The 23,548-nt window shown below is 44.2% G+C and overlaps 2 protein-coding genes and 1 long non-coding RNA gene across 9 annotated transcripts; 1 reads left to right on the plus strand and 2 right to left on the minus strand.

Annotated features, from left to right (window-relative positions):
• Positions 1-5,996: 5,996 nt before the first annotated feature.
• Positions 5,997-7,002, plus strand: LOC130528545 (uncharacterized). Its single transcript, XR_008951324.1, has 2 exons — positions 5,997-6,335; positions 6,751-7,002. It is a non-coding gene; the product is annotated as an uncharacterized LOC130528545 (long non-coding RNA).
• An 849-nt stretch (positions 7,003-7,851) lies between these two features.
• asb1 (ankyrin repeat and SOCS box containing 1) lies at positions 7,852-12,559 on the minus strand. The gene is made up of 5 exons (XM_057038033.1): positions 12,336-12,559; positions 11,442-11,580; positions 10,660-10,962; positions 10,185-10,567; positions 7,852-9,150 (listed from the first exon to the last, which is right to left on the minus strand). Exons 1-5 carry the CDS (start codon positions 12,430-12,432, stop codon positions 9,020-9,022), a joined length of 1,053 nt encoding a protein of 350 aa, XP_056894013.1. The 5' UTR covers positions 12,433-12,559; the 3' UTR covers positions 7,852-9,019.
• A 1,249-nt stretch (positions 12,560-13,808) lies between these two features.
• traf3ip1 (TNF receptor-associated factor 3 interacting protein 1) lies at positions 13,809-23,331 on the minus strand. Of its 7 annotated transcripts, none has more exons than XM_057037980.1 (17): positions 23,073-23,331; positions 22,002-22,067; positions 21,648-21,809; positions 21,423-21,551; positions 20,855-21,343; positions 20,632-20,706; positions 20,422-20,442; positions 20,231-20,254; positions 20,026-20,095; positions 19,885-19,905; positions 19,617-19,698; positions 18,968-19,057; positions 18,729-18,864; positions 18,610-18,646; positions 18,468-18,535; positions 14,483-14,700; positions 13,809-14,347 (listed from the first exon to the last, which is right to left on the minus strand). In XM_057037980.1, the coding sequence occupies exons 1-17, from the start codon at positions 23,193-23,195 to the stop codon at positions 14,182-14,184; spliced, it is 1,977 nt and encodes a 658-aa protein (XP_056893960.1). In that variant the 5' UTR covers positions 23,196-23,331; the 3' UTR covers positions 13,809-14,181. The 7 variants fall into 7 exon arrangements, with proteins under 7 accessions (XP_056893960.1, XP_056893950.1, XP_056893978.1 ...); XM_057037970.1 differs by having other exon boundaries at positions 20,026-20,098; XM_057037998.1 differs by lacking the exon at positions 20,422-20,442 and having other exon boundaries at positions 23,073-23,330.
• Between the last annotated feature and the right edge of the window lie 217 nt (positions 23,332-23,548).

Below are 23,548 nucleotides of genomic sequence, written 5' to 3' on the forward strand. Positions count from 1 at the left end.
CTACTAAATTAATGACTAATAATTGTTGGTGTAAAAAAACAATCATAGCATCCATGTCGACACCTGTCGACAGGAAATGTACTAAAATACACACCTGCCACTTTGCACTTTTATAAGCACTTTATAAGCATTTGTATATCTGAAACATTATTTGAATTTGTGTGGTCTGTGTCTTGAAGGAAATCCATTTGATGATGTCACAATCACAAAATGAAGGTGAAATAATGCTCTCAACACTGGGGATGTTGCTCGGGGGGGTCGCCACCTGTCCACCTGTCGTTGACTCACCGAGGGTTAAACCAACCTCAGGACTCTGCCAGCGGGCGGGCGTGCCAGTGGGTGAGGAAATAAGAGAGCAGGCATGCAGTGGTGTGCACAGCTCCCTTCCGTACCGCCTCTGTTGGCTTGATGAAAGAGACGGCCTGCGCTAATGGCTGCCTGGCCCTCAGAAGCACCATCACAGATAATCTGGAGCAGAACGGTGCAGACCTGCTTTAGTTTCATCTCCTGGGGTCACACAGAGAGCCGGTGGGTCTATATGGAGGTTGACTGATTCTTAAACTCTGTAGGAAATCAATCATCAAAGGTTCCAAAGTCTTTGTCATAATTCATCTGACAGAAAGGTTCTGAATTTAACCGCAACCACGTGGAAACCACTGATATGGATGCAATCACATGTTGCACATCCTCCTATTAGATGGGAATTGTTACAGGCTGGGATAAATTGAATGTTACTCAAATAATCAGACGTGACAAAATATCAGCTTCTAATTACAGAAACCTTTTCCAAGCTAGGTGCTCGTCTGTTTCGGCTCATTAAAACTGCTTTAAGCTCCTTTTTGCCATTGATTCTGACGAGGAAAGCTGAACAGTGAAAGCCTGTTCTGTCCTTAAACTGCCTGTTCTTGTTTTTTTGCCACAAACATGGTTGAGAGTTCCCATCTGCCACAGTAAAATCGACCCAGCTCAATAAGAGGTTAAACGGGACTGAAATCATTCTGTCAAAGCTGGAAAAGAATTAGTCTAGTCTGGAAGATCAAAAACACAAAACAGAACCAAACTCTGCTATAAATTATCCTCAGCAACAATGGAGGCGTTATTCTTTTCGTTGTAATTCCTCCTGGGTCTATTGGAGTTTTCATGAAATATGTCCGGTAGGTGCATGTTAATTAGATATTCTGAGGCATGTTTAGGGCAGCAGAAGAAGCAACATCAGTCACACACATAGGCTGCGAGACAAGTGTAAATCTTCTCCACAACAACAAATACACACACACACACACACTTTGCCGGGACTCTACAAAAAGCATCGGAAACCAGACGAGCTGCACTCTGTTCCACGGAATTCTCCCAGGACAGGATGTTGGCTTCATGGTCACACGATGCTGCTCAGATCCCAGGCTGCACTGCTGATTCCTAGTGTGTGTGTGCGTGTGTGTGTGTGTGTGTGTGTGTGTGTGGGGGGTGTTCTGTCTGAATAAAAGTGTGTGAATGATTGGAGGTTTAAGGTTAAACACAGAAGTAATATCAAGTCACATAAAGTAAATGAAGCTTGATCAAATCTGAGACATGTTAATAGAGGTGCGATTCAATTTAAGGATCCCCTGAAAGTGGCGTGAACGTGCAGCGAGGTTGCCTATAGCGCCGTATGTAAAATACTCCCATTATTTTAAGCAAAAGCAGATTTTCAGATCTGACAACAAAAGGCGAGCGGCTCATTTTCTGACGAGCGTTCGGGACTCAGTTCCTCTGCAGCCAGAAACCATTTCCCTCTCCTCCTCTCGCTCTTTCAGAACGATCTGGGAAGCTGCTTATCAGCAGAGGAAATGGTCGATTTGATGTGGTGTTCTGCTGTGGCCTCGCAGCTGAACCTGTGCACGGGGACAAACATCCACACGCTGGGAGCCGCCTTCTGTTTATGACTCGGCGAGCTATTCGCAGACGCTTTTTTTCTGGTGAAGGTTTAGTTTTCGTTCCAAAAGCTTCGGTTCCATCATCAGTCTCACATTATCTCCACTCTGACTGTTAAACTGCACAGTTGGATTTTACTTCCAATGGGTCTTCTTCCAAAATTCTCCAATAATTGATTAAAATAGTGAAAAACGAACACAACTTTCTAGAAAAACAGCAGATGCTGACACAGTAATGAACAACATTGAGTGAAAATCTGAATCAAGCCAACCGCTTTGATTTATTGACCATCACATCGTCATTTAAATGTGGTTTTGCATAATTCTCCTCACAAACAAACCTTCAGTCTGAAAAACACGCCTTCCCGAGTATCTGAACGGGCATGAAAACGATGAAAGTGACTCAAATGAATTTAGGAGCTGACGTGATTCATGTCTGCCTCCAACATCCACCATCAGAACCAAAATCTGAGCAGAAGGGAAATGAAAAAAAGCAGCATTAAAGTCTTAAGGAATCAACAATTCAGACTTCCTTCTAAAAACAAAAACAGGTTTTTGTTAATAAAATAATGCCATGGTCACGAGGTTCTCTCCATTTTCATTTTAAACTCAGAGTGGATCACTGTCTGACCCGGTGATCGACTGATGCTGCCCTACACCCCCCCCCCCCCCCCTTTCCTGGGGACACGTGTTATACATTGGTGCGGGGTTTCCAAGGTCTCAGGAGAAAACAGTTAGTAATATTCCCACACTGGTGGTCACCAAATGGGTCCCCTGCCCCCCCAGCTTGGTCAAACTGGGGTTTCTCTTTGCCCGTGATGTTGTCAGGCAGCGGTTTCAGGAATAAGAGAAGCGCAGACCCATACTCCCAAACCATACCGTCCAGAGGAGCTCTGCCGCTTTGTTCCCTATCCAAGACCCCCCCCCCCCACTCCTGACCGCGGGATCTTCTCAGAGGCGGAAAATCCTTCCCATGAGCTGTCCAGCTCTACGGAAGTAATTAAACATGGGTGGTTTGTTGTAATAGATGTTGTCCTCTTGCCATGAACTGATCCCCAGACTCTCGAATCTACACCCATGATTAAAAAAAAAAAAAAAGTTCGGAAACTTTTGGTTTTTTGCATTTATGAGGGCAACAAAATGCCAACAATATAGTTGAATATGGATGAACACCAGAGGTGGGGGTACAGATGCTGAGTGTTCCAATCGGCTGAAGCGACTGACTCAAATGTATAAATATATAATAATCTAGACAGTTTGCAGCCAGTTTACTGCTACTAATCCCCCCCCCCCCCCCCCCCCTCCCCAGCGATGCTGTTTCCTGTCACTCAGGAAGAAGTTCTCTCAATTTTTCCATGTTCAATGGAATTGATGACAACATCATCATATAGAAATGTTTCAGCCACTGAAATTGACCTTTAATATGAGAAATTCTAACAAATATGAATAGAATATGTTCAGGAAATCGCTAAGAACTCGTTAAAAAATCCTCAAAGAGCCAAGTTAGAGACTGTGACAGCAATTACAAAATAAGTTTACATCCTTCCTGCCTCGGCCACATTTCATGACTGCCGGGACTCCTTTGGAAAACAGTCAAATTAAGACTCATTAAACCCCTCTGAGGTTTCTAATTAAAACACGCTTTTATACGCCGAGATTCCTTCGACATTTCCAACCAAAAATGCTCCCTAATTGTATCAGTAAAGCTGGAGGAATTCTCTCCGTGTCGCCCTAAATACTTCTTGAGTGGTTTATAGAGCAAGGTGGCCTTAATAGAGGAAAAGTGCTTCCTGGCCTCCAGTTGCAACCCACATGAAAAAAAGGGGGGGTGGAAAGAAATAAATCAGCTGCAGCAGCAGAACCTGCAGGGCAGCAGAGCCCCAAAAGCACCTGCGGAGCAAGTCTTCATCCTTTCTTCGTCACCCCTTTATCAGCTGAATCGAGTGGGTGCTCCTTCCAGGACTGTCGTATTAGCTTCATGTGCAAGCACACTCCCACCTTAATATCCTACATAACCTTAGAATCAATAAATAAATGAAAACACAGTGGTTAGAGGTGCCCAAATACTTAATAAATGTATTCATTTGTCAAATTCTGCAATACAAAATCTGAAAATCATTTATCGGTCTTTTTTCCTCTTCTTGATCATCTGATTACTCTCAAAAGCCGCCCACGTCTCCATGGCGACTGGTCTATTGACATAGAGGATGATGATGTGGCTGTTCCATGTGTGCACTTGTTATTATAGTCGAACATTAATCATTTGGATTTAAAGGTTTTGGAAGAGGAATTTTAGAAAGGAAGATAATGCTTTATGAAGGATGAAACAAAAGGATCCAGTCCTTCTCCTGAAGAGTCCAGAGATCCCAGTGCAAGTGACTGGGCAGACTGGTAAATTCAAGCATGAAAACATGTCGTGTGGTTCAGTCTGCGAGGTGATCTTCTGAGACTCCAACCCCGATCTGTCCTGGCTGTCAACACTAAAGTCTCGGTTTCACGATGCTAACGCTAATGCCTATTAATTCCTTTTTATAGTACGCTCTGTGTGGGAGTTTCTCCAAGGACAAATGTGAAATAAGAGATCCTAACATCCTCAGCATGGAGTTTGCCCTCAGACTCACACTTCAACAAAACTCCACTCTTATTGAAATTGGCACAAACATTTTAATGGCTGGTTAAATTTGAGCAACGGAGCATGTTGACAGCAGTTAGGAGGACTTTTCACTGCTTAATTACATCATGACGGCCTGTCACGGTCTGAACTGAGCAGGATGAATACTGAAGCAAAAGCATGTTGGCGCATCGGTGAGGAGAGACGTGTATTTCTTTTTTTTGGTGAGGGGTGAGGGGTCTGTATGGTGACATGAATGAAAACACATGTAAGTGCTCCCAAGTCCACCAGGAAGCTCATTTAATGGAACGTTAAAGACAGGTGAAATACAATGTGCACCACTGCCTTCTTTATAGGTCTTTAAATGTATTTGTTTGTTTAGTTCTGCTTATTTCTTCCCACACTGAGCTGGAAAGTCACTTATGCATCCATCTTTATTTCATTTCTAATCCAAACAACTACAATTCGATGGAGGCTCCTTTCCAGTCACAACATTTGGAGAGAAACGTATTCTGGCTCCGCTGTGTGACCATTTGGTGCACTAAAATGATCCAGCCTGGTTTTAATTCAAACTAATGCGTCTGTTCCATTTACGAGCACTGTGTCATGACTTTTATATTCGGAACAAGGAAGTCTAATTTCAGAGAATCCAGAAAACTGATTTGCTGCAACGACGGATCTCTGTGTGTGTTTTGGGAAAATAATGCAACCTCAGTTTATCGACTAAATCAAATGTTTGCACTTGAAATTGGGAGAGAAAAATAAAGTAAGAGGAAATTACACATAAAAGTTTAATCACCTCACAATAATTGTTTCATGCACACTTGTATTGCTATCGTTCTGGGGACTCAGATATAGTACATTTCCCAGCTTCTTATCCTAGCCCTAATATCCAAACTAACCCCTGATCCTGACCCTGGCCATGACCCTGACCCTAACCTATTGTCAGTCCTATCCTAAACTTTAAAACCACATTAAAACCCTCAAACAATCTTTGAAGTTCTGAGGACAACCAAAAATGTCCCCACTTCCCAAAAATGTCCTCAGTTTGCTAGTGAAACACAGATTTTTGGTACGCAAGTACAAACACATACACACACCCACACACACAAGCAGGTACTATTACTGGGTTTAGACTCCCAGAACGATGTAGTGGGTTTACAGCAGCATTTTCTGAATTATGCTAATCAAAGAGAGTCATTTAGTTTGGGTTTTTTCCTTGTTTATGAAGGAATATCCTGACTTGCTGTGCAGTAGACCTGATTACTGCAGCCCGCCCCCCCCCCCCCCACCACACACACACACCCCACACACACACACACACCTACTCGACCACATAAATCCCAGGTTTAACATGGAAATACTGTCAGATGCAGATGGATTGTTTACCTAATCAACACTGAACTAAAATCTGTCCAGACACCAGCGTGACAGAGAGGAATAAACATTTTTTTCTTGCCAGACATGAGAATAAGGCATAAATCAGGGCGAAACGAGATCATGTGCACGGATATCATGCTTTTGGAAAAAAAATTATCAATTCTAACAAATAAATAAGTATATGTTGGGAGGTGTAGGAATGTGTGTGTGGGGGGGCTGCCTCTGTGTGCATGTGTGTTAGCAGTAAACACACACTGATGTGGTCTTTGGAGGAAACTGAGAGTTCCGGAGAGTTTGAGGAGTGAGATCATCCAAAATTAAAGCGCATGGCAATTACCAAACAGGCGAGTTGCCAGTACAAGTGCAGGAGAGCGGTCCGCCGGATGGAGCGGGCAGACCCAGGAGCTGTGCTGGACCTGCTTAACAACTTACAGGTGACTTTCCAATCAAAGCTATCTCTTCTTTTTCACTCTTCCATACAATTTTCCTATTTTTAGTGAGGAAACACTGCATTTATATTCAGCCCATTTTGTTAAAAGAGCCAATAGCCACTAATAACAATCCCTGTGGTCGCCGGCCGCAGAGCTCGTTCATGGCCTGGGATGCTGCAGAGGCCGTCCAGGTTTGGAGGAGTTTGCGGCACAAGCAAATGATCAATACTTCTACCTCTGTTTCTGCTCCAAATACGTTCAAAAAATAACAGTGCTGCCAGTGCAAATAATAAATTATTATTATTCCACAACTCAAAAGAGGAGGCTTTGATTCTATTGTTCCTTCCCCAGAGTTTTGATGTTTCCTCCCTTTAAATAAACCTCTTCTTTAATTAATACCTCTGAAATGCCTCGTCAGGTCTTTACAGGACCCTTCTGAATGGAAACAACGCAGCGGTTTTCCACACTGTTCCACCTTCTCTCTGCACCGGAGTAAAGAGGCTCCTGCTGGGACGAAGGCAGAGATGAGTGAAGATGAGGAGAGATGTCTGCCACGCTTGAAAGGAAGACAGTGCCATCTAGAGACCTTCTGTGACAGGATTTGGGTTTTTTTTTCCCCCGCAAACGTACAATTTTGGAGCAAAAAAGCACCTCTGACCCTCATTCCAAACGATTCCAAGTCGTTCATTTGAAGCCCGTTTGCAGCCTTTATCCTACTGGGTGTTGCTTCCATTTACCTGTATTTAAATGCGCCTTTATCAGGTCCGTTTCAGCTCTAACCTCGTTAAAAAGTTCAGGACAATCTGAGAACACTCATTTTCTCCAGACACGCGTTCGCTGAGGTTTGGCACAAATGAGAAAGTCTCATTCATTTCACCGTCTAATGAGAATTTGAATCGCTTAAAACATGTCTGTCAGAAAGCTGCGCGCTTTTCCCAGAGTTCAGGCCGGTCGGGAAGGAGGATCCCTCTAATTCTTCAGGCTCCGCGCTTCCACTCGGGGTTCCCAGGCTCCGCGCTTCTCCTCGGGGCCATTTGGGTTTTCACCAAAATGTGGTTTCCTCCAAACATCTTGACTCATCTCGTCTCATGTATCAGATGAACAACAATCGTCCCCCATCCAGCACTCGATCATCTTATTCAAACACAGGACGCCCACTGGAGGATTTCACAAATCACACAACGGGGAGAATTGGTCAGGACTGCCGGCGGAGGAGAACAAATGGGGATCAATCAGACGGGAGCTCACTTTACGCCTCATCCTTTCCAGTTGAACCACTGAAAGATGTTTCCCCTTGAGAGAATTCACCTTTTTAACAGCCTGTTCTGATACTGACAGACGCAGAAACAACCAGATATCAGCTCGGACACTTCGGACCACGTTCGTTCAAATGTGTGGATTTAGAGCAGAAGGGAAGAAATCTCCTTATTATGGCTGCAATATTGCAAACTTTGTTGTTTATATGGAGAAAAGCGGACTCTAAGGAGAAAAGGAGCAAAAATGCAGGTCACACAGTAGATGAATATGATGAATATTTAATGCATTTCTGAAATCAAAAGCAGTTGACTCAGCAGTTATTGGTGTTCTTATCAGAGGAGGCAGTGAGGAAAGAACCACTTAATGTTATACTTAGTATTGAAGCATTTTCACATATTGAGGTGGACCACGGCGTACATGGATATTTTACAGTTTTATTTTTGATCTGAACAGCAAAAAAACGTAAATTAACTTGAGTTTCTGTGGTGTTTTGCAAAGAAAGTCCAGGTATTGCTCTAAAATATACAGGAACTACAAGTGTAAAGCTTTTTGACCTTGCACACCCCAATATGTGTAGTTGAACTCAAATGATTCCTCCTGTTAGCAGCATGGCTAAATTTTCAAAAATGCTTAAGATTCATATCTAAACGCAGACTTTACATTCCCATATGGTAACATTTGAGCCTTGTTCCTGTAAAACTTTATAGTTCGATGTCCGAATCTTAAAGCAGCTCATATTAACGGCTCCTGCTCACTGAATTCCCAACACCAGAGAACGCAAAGCCAGCAAAGTTCAGGACAAACACGGATGCAGGTCACAGCGATAACCAGTGGGGAATATTCTTGGAGATTTGCTCAGCAACAGCAGCATTTCTCTGCCAAAGTTTGGTTTCACCGAAAAGTACTTAGGCCTGTTTTTCTGCTGAAGCCAATCATCTAAACCGATCCGGGTCTGGTTCATAAATGAGCTTAAAATGCAGATAATAAGGCTTCATTTTCCTCAATGACCACATCTATTCTGTCTTCATTTCTGGTCTAGTCCATCTTTCAGGCCATTTCTCAAAACATAATGTTAAGGCATGTGTTTAGGAATAAAAATCCAAACCTCAGTCACTTTCAACTGATCAAATCAAGCTACAAGTCTAATGACTAATACAACTGACTGACAGCAAAAAGGTCTGAAGGTTCACATGAAACACATTAATGACTGGACTTTAGGATGCACACAGTGACATCACATTTTCTCTGATAACGAATGAAATAAATAATAATCAGACTCAACACATATGACTTATGTACATTTCAAATTCAAAATAAAAGCGCTTTACAGTTATAAAATATGAACTAGCATATCGGGCCTACAGATTGTTCTACCGGAGTTGGGGCTAAATGGGCTCTGGGCTGAGGTGCTCGGCAGGAGGTGCTCGTTGTCAGCCTTGGTGCAGCAGGAAGTTCTTGATGGGCTGCGGCAGCGGCAGGGAGGGCACGCGGTTTAAGCGGCTTTTGCCCATCGTTCTGCGGATCCTGATACGGCACAGATGCGTCAGCCTCTGAGGGCATCCTGCCAGGAGGGGAAAATAAAAAGACAGCTGCAGCACAGCCAGATTAAATCAACAAAACACTTAATGGGTTCCATCATATAAAGTTGGAGTCAGTTAATAGATGTATGAGGCTTTTAACAGGAGAGGATTTCACTTCCTTGGAAACTTTAAATGCGTATTCTTCCTTCATGCTTTTATTAAGGTGCTGAATTCTGATTAGATGGGTTTTAATGCCAACACCCCATAATTGCTACTGGCCTCTAGCCTGGACAGTTAAATAGTTCCTTTATGATCAAAGGGACGTATTTAAATGCACTCCCGAGTTGATGCAGAGTTGCATGTGCGGCTGCACAATTAAACAACCTTGTAGCCAAAACCAGAAACATTTTAAAAGCTTTAAGAGGGGGAAAGAGATAAGATGCCATTTCCAAATCCCCTGCCGGGCTCGTCAGGCAGTATGAGGTGGTTTTCATCAGACCGCTCCACTTTAGTCCCACCTGTCTGTAGGACATTGTGCCAGAAGTGTTTGTTCTGATGCAGGCTGAGGCCTGCAGGGTTCAGGATGTTGACTTTTTCATAGTCCTGATCTTTTCACAGTCTGTCCAGGGAGTGAACTGGCTGGAACCTGAATGTTTTCCACTTCTGTCTCACTGCAGGACGCTGAATTTTCAATAGCTCAGAAGTGGAACAAGGGAAGCTTTCCAGCTGAATGTGCAGCAGCAACTTCACCTCAAAGACCTATGCTTAAAGCCTCCACTCCTGGCTCTGCTTTATTACACATCTGAACGCTCTGGAGCAGCAAACCGCCTCCTATTTTAGAGCTCTGCACACCTGCTGATGATCAGTTAATCAGGGGCTGATGATTACCATCATCTGGCTGCAACTAGTCCTCCTAAATCCTACTGAATGAGCGAAGGCCTACTTTTATTTGCATTGTTTTAGCTAAAAAAAATAGTAGGATGTTTTTAAACTGAGGTTGCATTTGCAAACCACTGAGAATTCAAATCATAGTCTAAATCCAAGACCCTGACACACCCACAAGGATTTTACTCACTCCTCGCCTCCAGGAAGACCTGAAGTGCTTCCGGATCCACTTTCCTCCTATTAGGAGCCTCCAGCTCTGACTCATCCCAGGGCACCAGAGCTGGGTTGGCCCCGTGGTCTAGCAGCAGGTGGATGAAGGACACCTCGCAGCCGTGCCGCAGCACGGCATCCAGCAGACACGAGGCCAGGCCGCGGGTCAGGGCCTCCTGGCAAACGGGCCCCGTGTAATTGAAATCAGGCTGAGCACCAGCCTGGAGTAGCAGCCGGAAACAGTCTAAGTGGTGATAGGCTGCGCTGATGTACAGGGGACACACAACCAGCGTGTTCAGGGTGCGAGCACTTAAGAGCAGGCGGGGGCCGAGCTGGTGGTCCATGTCTACGTCTGCCTTGAATCTAAAGACAGACGAATCCCAACGCGTGAGGTGGCCATGACATCACTCGGGCGTTAAATGGGAAAGAGACACAGGTTTTGTCCTTGTCCTCACCTGATGAGCTCCTGCAGGATGTCCAATCTGCCCACCCGCGCGGCGTGGTACAGCGGGGTGCTGCGGTGGTGTCTGCTTCCATTGGGATTGGCCCCAGCCTCAAGGAGGATGCGCACACAGTCCAGGTGGCCGTTGACGACGGCGACGTAGAGCGCCGTTTGGCCTTTAACGTCCACCAGGTCCACGTCTGCGCCCTGGGCGATCAGGTAGGACACGCAGGCAGCGTGTCCTGCTGTGGCTGCAATCCGCAGAGGAGTGCAGGGCAGACAGCCACAGCACCACACAGACTTCTCATTAATACGCCTGGGAGAGAGGAGCAACACTTTAAATGACACTGCTCGTTCTAAAAGGTTATTCTGCTTTAATTCATAGAGTTAACTTAAATGCCCGTTATTGGCAACCACAAAAGGCCCTGAGTAACCATAGTAACGGCTGCCGCACGCTGCCACTAGTGTGCTGGAGCTCCCCCTGGTCACAGTGCCAAATGTGGACCGGCAAATCCGGCTCGTGCTGACTCAAGGATTTTGGCGACATTCAAATTTGGCTCCTGTTTTAAATTTCTTATTGAAATTGGTGGTTTTCCTGGGCTGTCACTCAGCAAACCTACCATGAAACCACAAACCAAATGAATGTTGCAGACAAAAGCTGCTGGTTTTAAAGTGGGAGCGAGCAACCGGTGACCCCTGAGGGACAGGAAGTACCGCACGCGCTGTCCACCACCATACAACTGATTAGGTACGGAGGATGGACATTAAAACAGCATCTGCTTCACTCCATCCTACCATTTAAAGTCTTCCTCTTGCAGCAGGTTCCGCAGCGTATCCAGGTCTCCTACATAGGCCGCGTTGTGGAGCCGCATGTCATCCTGCTCCAGAGGTTTATCACAGAACTGCTCCTGGAGCCATTCTTTTAGGTTACGGCCTGAGGAGGACACGAGGGACACAGACTCTTCATCGCACAGCAGAACTTGTCAGAAGCATCTTTAATACATAAGAGCTGACTCATGCTCTTCCGGGATAATAGATTCCTCCGCTCCTCATATTCCTCAGGCCTCTGCCTCCGTGATATCGCTAACAGGGAGCGGTTTTAAGCAGGAACACCTTCGAAAACAGATTTCCGTAACATCCTGTTGTGTTTTAAATTTGTATTTGAGTGCAGGACATGGAATGAGGAACATTTTTTGAGTAACAAAGGGATATTTAGCAATTTATGCAATTCTTATAGTCACATGAGCAAGTATAGCCAACTAGATTCCAAAGAAAACCAGTCCTGGAATGAAGCTGTTGATTTCAAAAGTCGTATCCAATAAACACTCAGCATTTTTCTGGATTATCGCAGTTCTGAAGTGCACATAAACTCATCAGATCCAATTATTACAGTTTACTCCCAGTTATCTGGTTTTTATCATAATGTAAATAAACCCAGTAATTGAAAGGTTTACTGTATTTTAATCATGAACAGAAAGCCCTGATTTAGAAAATCTGTCTGCATCATTGTGGGAGCTCAACCCCCACCCAGGGGGCCGAGGAGCTCCCACTGCCCGCTGTTTATTTACACTCCTGCGGCTCAAAGAAAAGCAAGTGTCGGTAACACGGTACGAAGCCATGCAGCACAGTAACACGGCGACATCCTGGAAGGGTCGGAAGGAGAGCACAGCCAGTTGGATCATCGGTTACCTGCAGCGGTGGTACCGGGCAGATCCGAGACGGTGATCAGCGGGGGGAAGTGCATGCTGGGCGGATCGTCCACATCCGCCTCCGGACCGTCGGCCATTCTCCCCGAATGTCACGACGTAGAGGGGGATTAAAAACTGCCAATAATCTAAGAGATCCCCAACAGTCCCCGCGGTGACTCAGGCGAAAGACGCGAACATAAACACACGTGACTGTTGTTGTCGATGACGTCACGTCCTGGCGTCGTACGGAAGGACGCGTTCAAAGCGGAAAAATGATATAATGAGGTTTAATCTGTTTTTATGGACTTTCGGAATAATTAGCTGTATTTCTTACACACATGCAAATAACGGAAGAACAAAGTCTAACAGTTGGGATATTTTACAGATTTGTAAAGCCACCTCTAAAGTTGCAGTAGCAAAAATATTGGTTCTAAGACTCCATAGCTCGTTGTATTTTACTGGGTTCTTTTATTCAAGAGACACCCACGTTTTCCATTTATATTTCCTTTTTTTTTTTTTTTTTAAACTTAACTTAAAAATATCTGGTTGTTCAGAGTGTGCCACATAGAGAAAAAATAAGAAACTTGTAAATGGAAAAACAAATAAGATGAGTGCACTATTTTTGTCATGCCTGTGCTGGCTGTAGTTTGTAAGGTATTTATCCAACAATTTGGGGTGGTAACACTGATAAATTTCAATGAAAGCACATGAATCCAAAATACATACAAGTCAGATTGTATCAACACAGCATTTTGTTTGAAGAGTCAAAATCTGAATTGCACATGCTGAATTAAATTTTAATATTGTGTTTGAAAACAGCCTCAATTTTGTGATTAATGATTAAAGAAATGAATCATTCATTATTACTATTTGAGTACAACTGAGTGGTTATGCGTTCAAGCCTTAGATAGAAAAAAAAAGCCTTTCAGGTAGAGTTAAGATTAAGGAGTTGGGCAACAAATCAAAAGTGAAAGGTGGAAAGGTGTGGTCACTCATGAGCAGCGGGATTCATTGTAAAATTTCAAAAGGCAAAAGTAACAGAAGCTTATTAAAGCTTTCTCAAAAGTCACCTATTTTTAGAGGAAGGCATGGACAATAGAGCTGTCCTTTCCTTGGACTGCTCATTAATCCACCTGTTGAGACTGAGCCACCAGAGTTCCGACTGAAAGCAGGTGTCCGTTCCTTCTACAAGGACCTTCAGCTTAATCTCCAGCAAACATCACAATTGCTTCATCTAAATCTTGTTTAATAGCTTCCTAATAAGCTTTATGTGTGTTGCAGCTGTTTCTCCAGCATGTCTGGTTAATTGTCAAGGTAAAAATGCTCTCACCGAGAAAAGAGTTAAAATAAACCATCATACCGAGTCATGCTTTATGCAAATATACTTTAAGACAAAACATTCCTGATGTGTCATTATTGTTTAATAAAAATAAATGATTATTTAGAATTGCAAAGAGTCTGTAAAGACAAATGCTTGAAATGTAAGCAATGTGATATTTATTTCTTGTCACTTCAAAACTATATAATTATTTGAACTATAATACAAACACAATATACACTTTAAAATACAGATATGATACAAATAGTTTACAATATAGATACAATGTAATAAATCACTTTTTCAGTTTCCAGAGATCCTCAAATTTAGGATTTTAAGATGCCTGAGAACCAAACAGTACTTCTTCCAAATGGAAAGGAAGTTAAATCACATTATTAACTGAAGAGTAATAATAAATAAAACTCGGAGCGGTGCCTACCACTGTCAGAATTCTCTTGAGGACATCGGAAAGAGCGTCTCCATCTTTGCTTTTCGTTCTAAACAGAAATTACATTTAAAATAAAGTCTTTTAGGCACTGTGATGGAAGCTGATTCCTCTCAGTAACTTTTCACGCTTCTCTTCATTCTTTAGTATGTTGGCCCTTGAGGTCCGAATCTTGCTCCACGTATCCATAATCTGCTGCTCCAGATCAACCAGTTCAGTATAATGAGGCTCCAGAGCCTTGTCTGTCATTCTGTAGCACATTAAACACACAAAAGATGCCAACAGTTAAAGGAAAATAAGGAAACTGTATGTTGCGTGCACACACACACACACACAGACACACACACACACACACACACACACACACACACAGACACACACACACCTCTGTTCCTCCTCACAGGCTTGCATGTACTTCTTGCTCTCCTGACGCAAGAAAATCAGTTCGGCCTGCATGGCGTCGATGTTTTCCTGAACGTAGTCAAGGTTCTTAGCCAGAAACTGGGTGCTGCGGCACATGGTCTGGATGGAGGAACAGACACGCTCCGTTTCCTGCTTCACCATCTCCCGCTCCTTCTTCTGGGCCACTTCAGACTCTATATTCTGGAAGTGAAGGTGAGGACAACAGGTGAGGATCTGGAAATGTATTTTTAAAAGAAGTCAGGATGAAATGCCTCTGATCAAAGTCTTAAAGAGCCGATAGAAAAACACGCCACTATATGAACACACAAAAAAAGTCTTGTGTGTCCATTGACATAAACAATATAAACCTGCTTTGAAGATTCTACCTTTGCCAGCAACATTTCAAATCGGCAAAACATAACAAGACTGCATTTAGTGGTTTAGGATTTCAAGGCTAAAATGTTAGACAGGAACCGACTGAGGTGTGTATATATTAGGATCAAACATATGAGTGAATTGTGTCGGCCGGCATGAGGAGACTGGCTGGTGAAGGCCTCCAGTGTATGTGTGTGGTGGTTAAAGAGTGTGTGTGTATTGAGAGGGTCACTATATCCTAATTACTCGGCCCCTTGATGGCAAACGAGGGGAAGGTATCAGAGAAAGACCTCCCTTGGCAGAGCGCAAACCCAAGAATGTTTGCTCAGCTGGGCTTTACAAGGCCTCCGGAGTGCCTGCGTGTGTGTGTGTGTGGTGTGTGTGTGTGTGTGTGTGTGTGTGTGTGTGTGTGTGTGTGTGTGATGCAACTATATCCAGCGTTGCAGCCCAAAGTCATACACTTGCACACTACAGCAGAGGTTAACGCGAGAGCTGATGGTGGACAAACGCAGACCCGACCCACAGACCCGGTCTAAGGTCTGTTTATTTTACCAACAGTAGATCCCCATTTCTTCAGTACCCACTAATAAATGTTATGTTTATGGCCTTTAGCTCCGCCTTCTTGGTGGAGCTGGTGTGTACAGCTTCAGCCTCGCCAGCCGTCCGTTTCCCTAACGAAACCACACCGAGCCTTATCCTTTCACCGCCGTTTCTTTTCAGAACGCGAGTACAAACTTCTGACAACCTCGGCCTTTGTTAGCCGATTGTGGCGGTTCGGTAGTGTGAGGGTTGGAACGCCTCGGCCCAGCAGTCCTGTAACAAGGTGGGTGGCTTTCCACTGGGTGCTGTGAACCCTGCAGCTAGACAAACACTCTACGGCTCATTCGGCCTGCCTGGCTGCGGTTTGGACTGAGCGGCCCAGACAGGACCCATTGCTCCATTTTATTTGCCATCCCATTGCTACTCCGGCCACCCTTTCCCTCCTCGGCAGGAAAATAAAAAACCTGGCATGAAAACATGACCCTTGGTTCGTGTGCGCTCCGTCTGGATGGATATAAATCACAGCTTTATGGAGGTCCCTGACGGGGTCGACGAGACCTGCGTGCTCCGAGTTTTCCTTTTCCTCCCCCAGATCACAGAGGAACCTTCAGAGGTTGTGAGGACAGTGGAGCTGGGAGACAGGGGTAGTATTCTCTGTCAGTGATGGAAGCCTGACAACACTGGGCGATATGTATCCAATCTTAGCAGATGGAGGACCGATCACAGACATGTCGTATGTCTGTTGGTATTATCAAATGAGAATTGAAGCTGGAGGTTCTTCATTAGAGTTGTGGCTATTCCTCGTTGACGGCATTCAAACAAAATCCTGGCTGCGTCATAAAAATTGCATGAAGTTAGTGAGGCGGAGAGACAAAGGTCACAGGATGTTGTTGCGAGGTCACCAGGGAGACAACCGAGCTCACCAGCGTAGTTTACAGGGGAACCGGGCACAAACGTCCCAGCGGAGCGGTGAACAACTCACAGCACATCCATGACGCAACACCATTGAGGTCTTATATTTCTTATCGCAGTTTTCTACCAAAATCCGATTTATTTTTAACAGACTGCAGGTGGGCAGCTCGGTCTCAATCCTGGCGTCTTTTCAAAAGCGCTGCAGCAAAAATGCTGCGCCTGCTGGAACGCCACAGGGCCGTTTCCCGGGGTTTTCACTGAAAAGGAGGCAAGATGTTTATGAAGACGCAGAGGTCTGCAGAGAAGACTATTTATTTTCTTGACAATTCTGCAGAGAGTATTCTAGCCCCTTTCCTCTGTGCCCCTCACTCAACAGTCATCCATTTGTATGCCACAGGGTTTATTTATACATTACGAACCTTCATCAAGGCTAATTTGATGGGGTGGAGAGAAGGGGGAATAGAGTACACACAAATTCTTATGAAAACGCAGCTGCTGCAAGACGCAGATTCTGTCTAAATAAAAAGAGAAGTATCTTAGAATAATATACACTGCCTCTAAGGGTCACCGAGAAGGTCATCCTCATAAATATACAGCAAATTCTTCAGGCTCACACGCACACACTGGGGAGACGTTCCCAAATTCAGCCTCCTGACTGTATTCTCTTTATTCTCCTCTGTTTTTTAAATAAATGGCATTCCCCCCCCCACAACAATGTGAAGATTGAATATGACTAGAAACAGTCATTTAAATTGAATTGAAATTCAGAGCACAGCGTTGGGATCGAGAGCGCTCGTGACTCATCGGGACCCCGTTAGGATGAGGTTCGGTGTAACCGAAAATTAAATGCGGCAGCTAAAATTTCAAACCTGTCACGGCACCCTTTTTGGGGAAGTTCAATATTTACGTTATGGACTCTGCGTGTTTAACCGTGATTACGAGGAGGGGAAAAAAGCACACCATTAAGCTGACCTCCCTCCACCCTTTCATGTCTGACAGGAAGTTATTATAGGGCTTCGTACAGCTGACGAGGTAAGGCCAATAATGGAGGGTTCCTCTGTGGACACAGACCTTCACTCAGCTGAACAGAAATGCTTGAAAACTGATGAGGCCACATTAAGACAATTAGGACAAACTCTACACGGCTGGACTCATATTACACAGAGAGCTCTGCAGTCCTGCTCAGATATACAGACGGTGTATGAATGTTTAGTTGAAATCCTGGCATAATCTTCCAGACAGGTGCGACTTCAAATACATGTGTTAGGTTGGTTAAACGCGCAATAAATTCCTGTCAAGCTTCTTCAGTCGACTGGTAGCTGCATTGCTGAAGCTTCAGGTGCAGGTTATGAGGAATGATGTCTGAGGTCGTGGCGAGGAAGGGATGGATCAGGGGCCCTTTCTGCATGAGTGACAGTCCAAAACACTGTGTCCGTCAGAGTCAGGGTGGTCAGCGAGATGCCGGGAGGGTACGCTTCAGTGAAGAGGACCACCCAAAGCAGACAGTGCAGGCTACCTCACACCACAGAGTACAGACCAAACTTCAGATTTGCGTTCTAAATAATGATGAAAGATGTCTCTCTCCGGCTGACAAGTGAGCCCTCAGAGGGGAAAGTGTGAGAAACTCCAGAAACTAATCACTGGGGAAAACACCAAGTCATCATATTGAATCCATCCATCATCTTGTTCTGCTTAGTTCTGATCAAGTTTGTGTTACATTTAAATTAACAATGAAAATGCAGACAAAGCTGACTGACTCAATGGTGTCTAAACAGCCTGGAGCAACCTCTAACTAACCAATAACTAACCTGCAAAATACGCTCAGAATAGAAGACATTAAGCAAAACTAAGATACTGACCGGTCCCAGCAGACAGGCTCATTTTGCTCCAGACATCTGGATCTCTGTGTGGTCCGTTAGAGGTCATGCTTGGTTAAAATGCTACACAATTGCACCTTTCTGCTCCATTTGTTTATATTTTTCTTTTGGTAATGACCAGCGTTGCACTGGGCATTTCACTGTGGTTAAAACACTTGCGGGACGTCAGGTCGCTTTCAGAGTGTTTTCATGCGACACATAGAAAAGTGGGTCGACGCTGCCCTCTAGTGGGGGAAACCGGTACTGAAACTACAATGTACAAACCTTCAATTTGGAGGGTGTGGATGTTTCGTAGTCTTTCTTGGTCTCAAGGATCTTTTTAACAAGGGCCCCTAGAGCGCAAGAAAGTAAAAGAAACATTATGATACATACATATGAGGAAAAAGAGTATATAAAGAGCACTTACCATGCTGCTCTCCGTTGTTGAGCTCTTGCTCAGAATACTGTAAAAAAAAAAAATAGAAATGGTTTAATTGTACATATACTGTGTACGTGGCACTAACGTTCGAAAGAGAAGACGATTACCGCATCCAGCTGAGGAACTCCTTGAGGCAGCGGAACCATCTCCTCCCCAATAAACGGCCTAGATTCATTCTCGTCCTCTTCAGATGGTCTCTTCCCATCCAAAATGATTGGCACTGACGTCTTTGCACTGGACCCCCTGCAAAACAAGGATTGACTCATTTCAAAGGCCTCCTACATTCCATCTGATTAGACTTTATGATCTGCTGACAGGTCCAAATTTTTCGGATTAAAAAAGGCACCTTTCTGCTGGAGCCACTTCAGGCTGATTCTCTTGCTTTTTGATCTGAGGAGGAGCCGGACGGGCGCTGCTGGGCCGCGAGTTCCGCCTGCTGCTGTCGAAAAAAACACACTCAAACACTTCTCAAACTAAAACAAACAGAATTACATTTTAACTAAATGTTTGAGTTGGGCATTAAACACCTGCCCTTGTTCCTCTTTGCCTTTTACCCACTGACAGCGGTAATACCACCTCTAACTGATGCACATTTGATGATGCTGCGTGGGGGTAACCCAGCCACCTAATTGCCAATGATTAGTCAAGTTAAAAAAAACAACACACAATTATCCAAATTATAGTCAATTATTCAACAGGGTGAGTTACTGGAACTGATCCCAGATCAAGTTCAGGAAGACAACAACGTGCCAAATGCTAAACCTGCTTTACTAATTCCTTAAAACTTCCCTTTATTCTAAATGGGTTTTTTTCTTGCTCCGGTTAAATATGTGATGTGCTGTCCAATGCAAATAAAATGTGATTTTTATGGCATAACTTGAATTATCTTTATGTTTTTTGAATCTGTGACTGACTGGCTTATGCTAATCCTTTGTGGAAATATTGTTATGATTCCTCAACAGATCCCAGTAAAGTATAACGTAGCCCAGACAGACCTGGAGGCCACGTCTTTTGGTACCGAAGACCCATCTCCATTTTCCTGGGGGGCAGGTCTCTGTGCCAGCAAAGCCTCTCCGTCTGTGAGACGACACTCGTGATTTATTCTTGGTTACGCAGCAACGTCAGGGTTGGATCAATTATCATTATTTGAATTTATGACTCCTGGTGTTGATAATCATTCATTTAAAAATCGCCTCAGCTAATGAGACACAGCACAAATCAGAACCTTCATCACGGAATGAGCGATAGATGGAGAACAGTTACCTCCCTCACTGTCGGACTCCTCTGTTGAAGCAGAAACACACATTATTAGTTTCCTTTCGAACCCAACACGTCAAACATTACAGAGCGATGTGACGTGTCAACAGACAAATGCTGGTTCTCACGGGTTTTAGAGAGAATTACCTTGATTTTTGGGTCTCCGCCTCTGCCCTTTGGCAGATGAAGGTCGGGGGATCCTAGCTGGACTACTGGGCTGCTAGAGAAGAAGGCAAAAGCACTTTCATGAGCCAGAGGCCATTTAGGCACCGTACAGCATCACACCAGTGAGTCCTTATCTCTCCGAGTCGTTATCTCACTGCTTTTGTGAGATAACAACACCAGTGCTCACCTGGGTCTCCGCTTCTTCTGCAGGCTGTGCAGGTAAAGCATATTTCAGGCAAAGCCACACATTGTTCATTCATACTCAGAAAACCAAATAAATGTCATCTACAACTGCACAGACGGCAAAATTAGCACTGGAGCTGCGAGGCGGACACAACGGCTAATGCTAACAGCTAAGCCTGAAACGCTTCTGAATACCTCTTCAGCCGCTACCGATTCCTTGCAAAAATAAGAGAAACATTAAATGCAGTTAATAACCAGCCACTGATTTTTCTACCGCTCCACCCTTTGTGGGGTCGCGGGGGCAGTTCATATAAAAAACTATTATAATAACAGCAATCAGACGTGACGTTTATGAACGTCTGTAGTTCCTCAGGATGTCCTCATGACAGACATGTTTGAACTTACTGCTGGCACAGATTTGGTTGTTTTATGGAGCTCCTCTGGGCTGGATCTCTTCTGCGCTCTCTCTGGTAGATTGGTCTAAACAGCAACACACAGTGTAAATACACAAGCATCCATTTCTGAACTGCTTTAGCAGGAGTGACGCTCGTTTAGATGTCCTCAGGGTGATGGAGGGACGGCTGTGAAGAGGGAAACCTCTGGGATCTAAAGCCACAACATTACAAACCTTGCTGTTACTGCTCTCTCCAGACTTGTTCCTCTCTTCAGGCTCTTTGTTACGCTCCCTCTGTCGCTCTTTGCCTCTGCCTCTTTGCTTGTCTTTGTCCCGTTCTGGAGCCGCGTGAGAGTCGTGGTGTCTGTCTCTGTCTTTCTCCTTGTCTTTGTCCCTCTCGTGGTGTCTCTCTCTATCTCTCTCCTTGTCTTTGTCCCTCTCGTGGTGTCTCTCTCTGTCTCTCTCCTTGTCTTTGTCCCTCTCGTGGTGTCTCTCTCTGTCTTTCTCCCTGCTCCGGGCCTTGTCCTTCTCCTTGTCCCGCTCCTGCTCGCGGCTTTTGTCTTTGGTGTGGCCTTCTTGTTCCCTGCGCTGGTGCTTGTCGGAGCGCTCCCTGCCTCTGTGATGCTCCTTCTCTCCATCCCGGCGTCTGCTGTCCTGCTCTTTGTGGTGAGCTGGGTCCTTCTGCTCCCCCCTGTCGTTATTTGCTGTAATCTTTTTCTTTTCCTGTAATAAGGACAGTAATAACAAGACTACACACTAGAAAACACTGGTATTGAAGTTCAGCTGGGCTGTAAATGATCACCTCTTTATCCAGATTGAGCTCACGGCCCTCCCTGTTTTCCTTGTCCTGGGACCTGGACGTGCTTGCTTTGGTCTTCGGCTCAATCTTTTCTCCTGACAGGACTCGCCGGACTGCTTCATCACTGGACATCTAAAGAACACGTTAAGGAAAACACTTCAGCTATTTGAACCTAAATTGTGAGACATAGGACACAGGCAGATAAGTAAGAGGGACAGGCAAAGATACCTTGTTAAGGCAGCATTTTGCAATGGCCTGGAGCATCTCGTTGGTTTTTTCAGGTTCATGACCACAAACAATCCGCACGGGCTTCACTGCCAGGGGCTCGCCACTGACCAGCATCACCACATCTATGGCTTTTTGGAGGAAGGCAATCTTAGAGTCTTTGTCCTGGAGGTGTAAAACGAAAATCAGTGATGAGACTCTACAAGCTGTCCACGCTGGTTTTATTTCCTCCAGGACCCAGGAATCATTGGGGTCCAGCAGAGTCAGCTGGATGTTGCAGAAACTTGTACAAGACTCGTTAACAGTCAAACGTCAAAAGCATCACAAAACTACAAATACTTAACACAAATAACGCACCAAAGCATCTGAGCTTAATTCAGATTCTCCATACAGGCCTTTCATGAATCCTGTGCTCTTTATGACCTGAAAGAGATGAGGAAATAGTTCAGATCACGTACAATATTAGACATCTTTAATCCTGAAACAAAGGTGAAAAGATGACACACGGCTTTGCTGACTGAGCAAAACTGGCTGCATTTTTCTTTCACTTTTCTTCTCTCACTGTATCAATAATGGCAAATGAAGAGTATTTGGATTTTGTAGTGGATAAAGCATCAATTTTATGGGTTCATAGAAACAGTTAGTTGGCATGTATGTAAATCTAAATAATCTTTCACAAGACAACAATCTACACTAGTTTCAGTTGTCTGAGACACAGCTAATCAAAGGAAAAAGTCACACCTTCTAATGGGTTTATTAAATATAGATGAGCCCACAGTGGAATCTGACACTTTAGGATGAAGAGGAGGATCTCATCAGAGTTTAAATGAACACTTTGGTTTAATACACACAGAGATTTGACTGTTCATGGCACCTTGAGTTAAACGACTTCGAAGTGTTGTTTTATTAATCTACTATAATTTTTATATCTTATCCATTCGTATTTAAGATTTCCTCATGTCAATACAGCAAACACAACGACACTAGTTTTGAACCAATTTCCAGTCACAGTTCTTTTTAATATGCGATAAAGGTATTAGTTTGTTGATCCTGCCTGGCCTCAGGTCGTGCCTAGCAACGGGACGACGCTAAATATACACTGACACATAGCAGCTAGCTAGCTAGCTAGCTAATCCACTCGGCACCTATAGACATAGAAATACTTTATCGATCCCGAAGAAAACTCAAAGCATTAATACCAACCACCATTTCTTTGCCAGTTAGTGTTACGTGATTTAACCACCGTAAAAAGCTAACATCTTGATTGGCTACATTTGATTAGCATGGTGCCACCAGCAAACATTTAGCCGGTGCTAGTACGGGCCGACTGTAGCTGTTCACGCATTCCCCGAAACATAGTGGCACCGTGCTATTAAAAACATGAAAAGCCTCCTGACTTTACGGACCAATCCACCATATCAGCCTTACCTCAACGAAGATGTCCCGCAGGAATCGAAAAGGCGGCCTGTTTAGGAGTTTCTCCGTGAGAGCTGGTTTCTTTATTACTTTTCCCAGCGTCTCCTGGGTCTTTTTCGCCACAGCTGCATTCATGGCCGAGCACGAATGACGAAACGTGTGACTGAAAACAAAAAGAGTGAAAAAACGAGTTGGTAAAAGTTGAGGTTTTAGGTTGGCTCGTCGCTAATCTCCAGGCGCATCCTTATGGGCGAGTGCGCATGCGCCAAGAGTTGCCTGTGACCATAGTAACCATTCCCAATCGGCAAAAATATAGATACAAGCTATAAATAATAAACTAAACGAATTATATGCTTTCCAAGCATGCATTTTTAAGTGTCATTTAAGAATCACTTGTTTTATTGGTATTATGGTATGTGGTATTTGCTGGTATTATGACTTTGCTGAATACATTATTAAAAAATATGTTAAAATCAAACTAGGAAAAA

The sequence above is a fragment of the Takifugu flavidus genome, chromosome 1 (assembly GCF_003711565.1).
Source record: "Takifugu flavidus isolate HTHZ2018 chromosome 1, ASM371156v2, whole genome shotgun sequence".
NCBI classification, from domain to species: domain Eukaryota; kingdom Metazoa; phylum Chordata; class Actinopteri; order Tetraodontiformes; family Tetraodontidae; genus Takifugu; species Takifugu flavidus.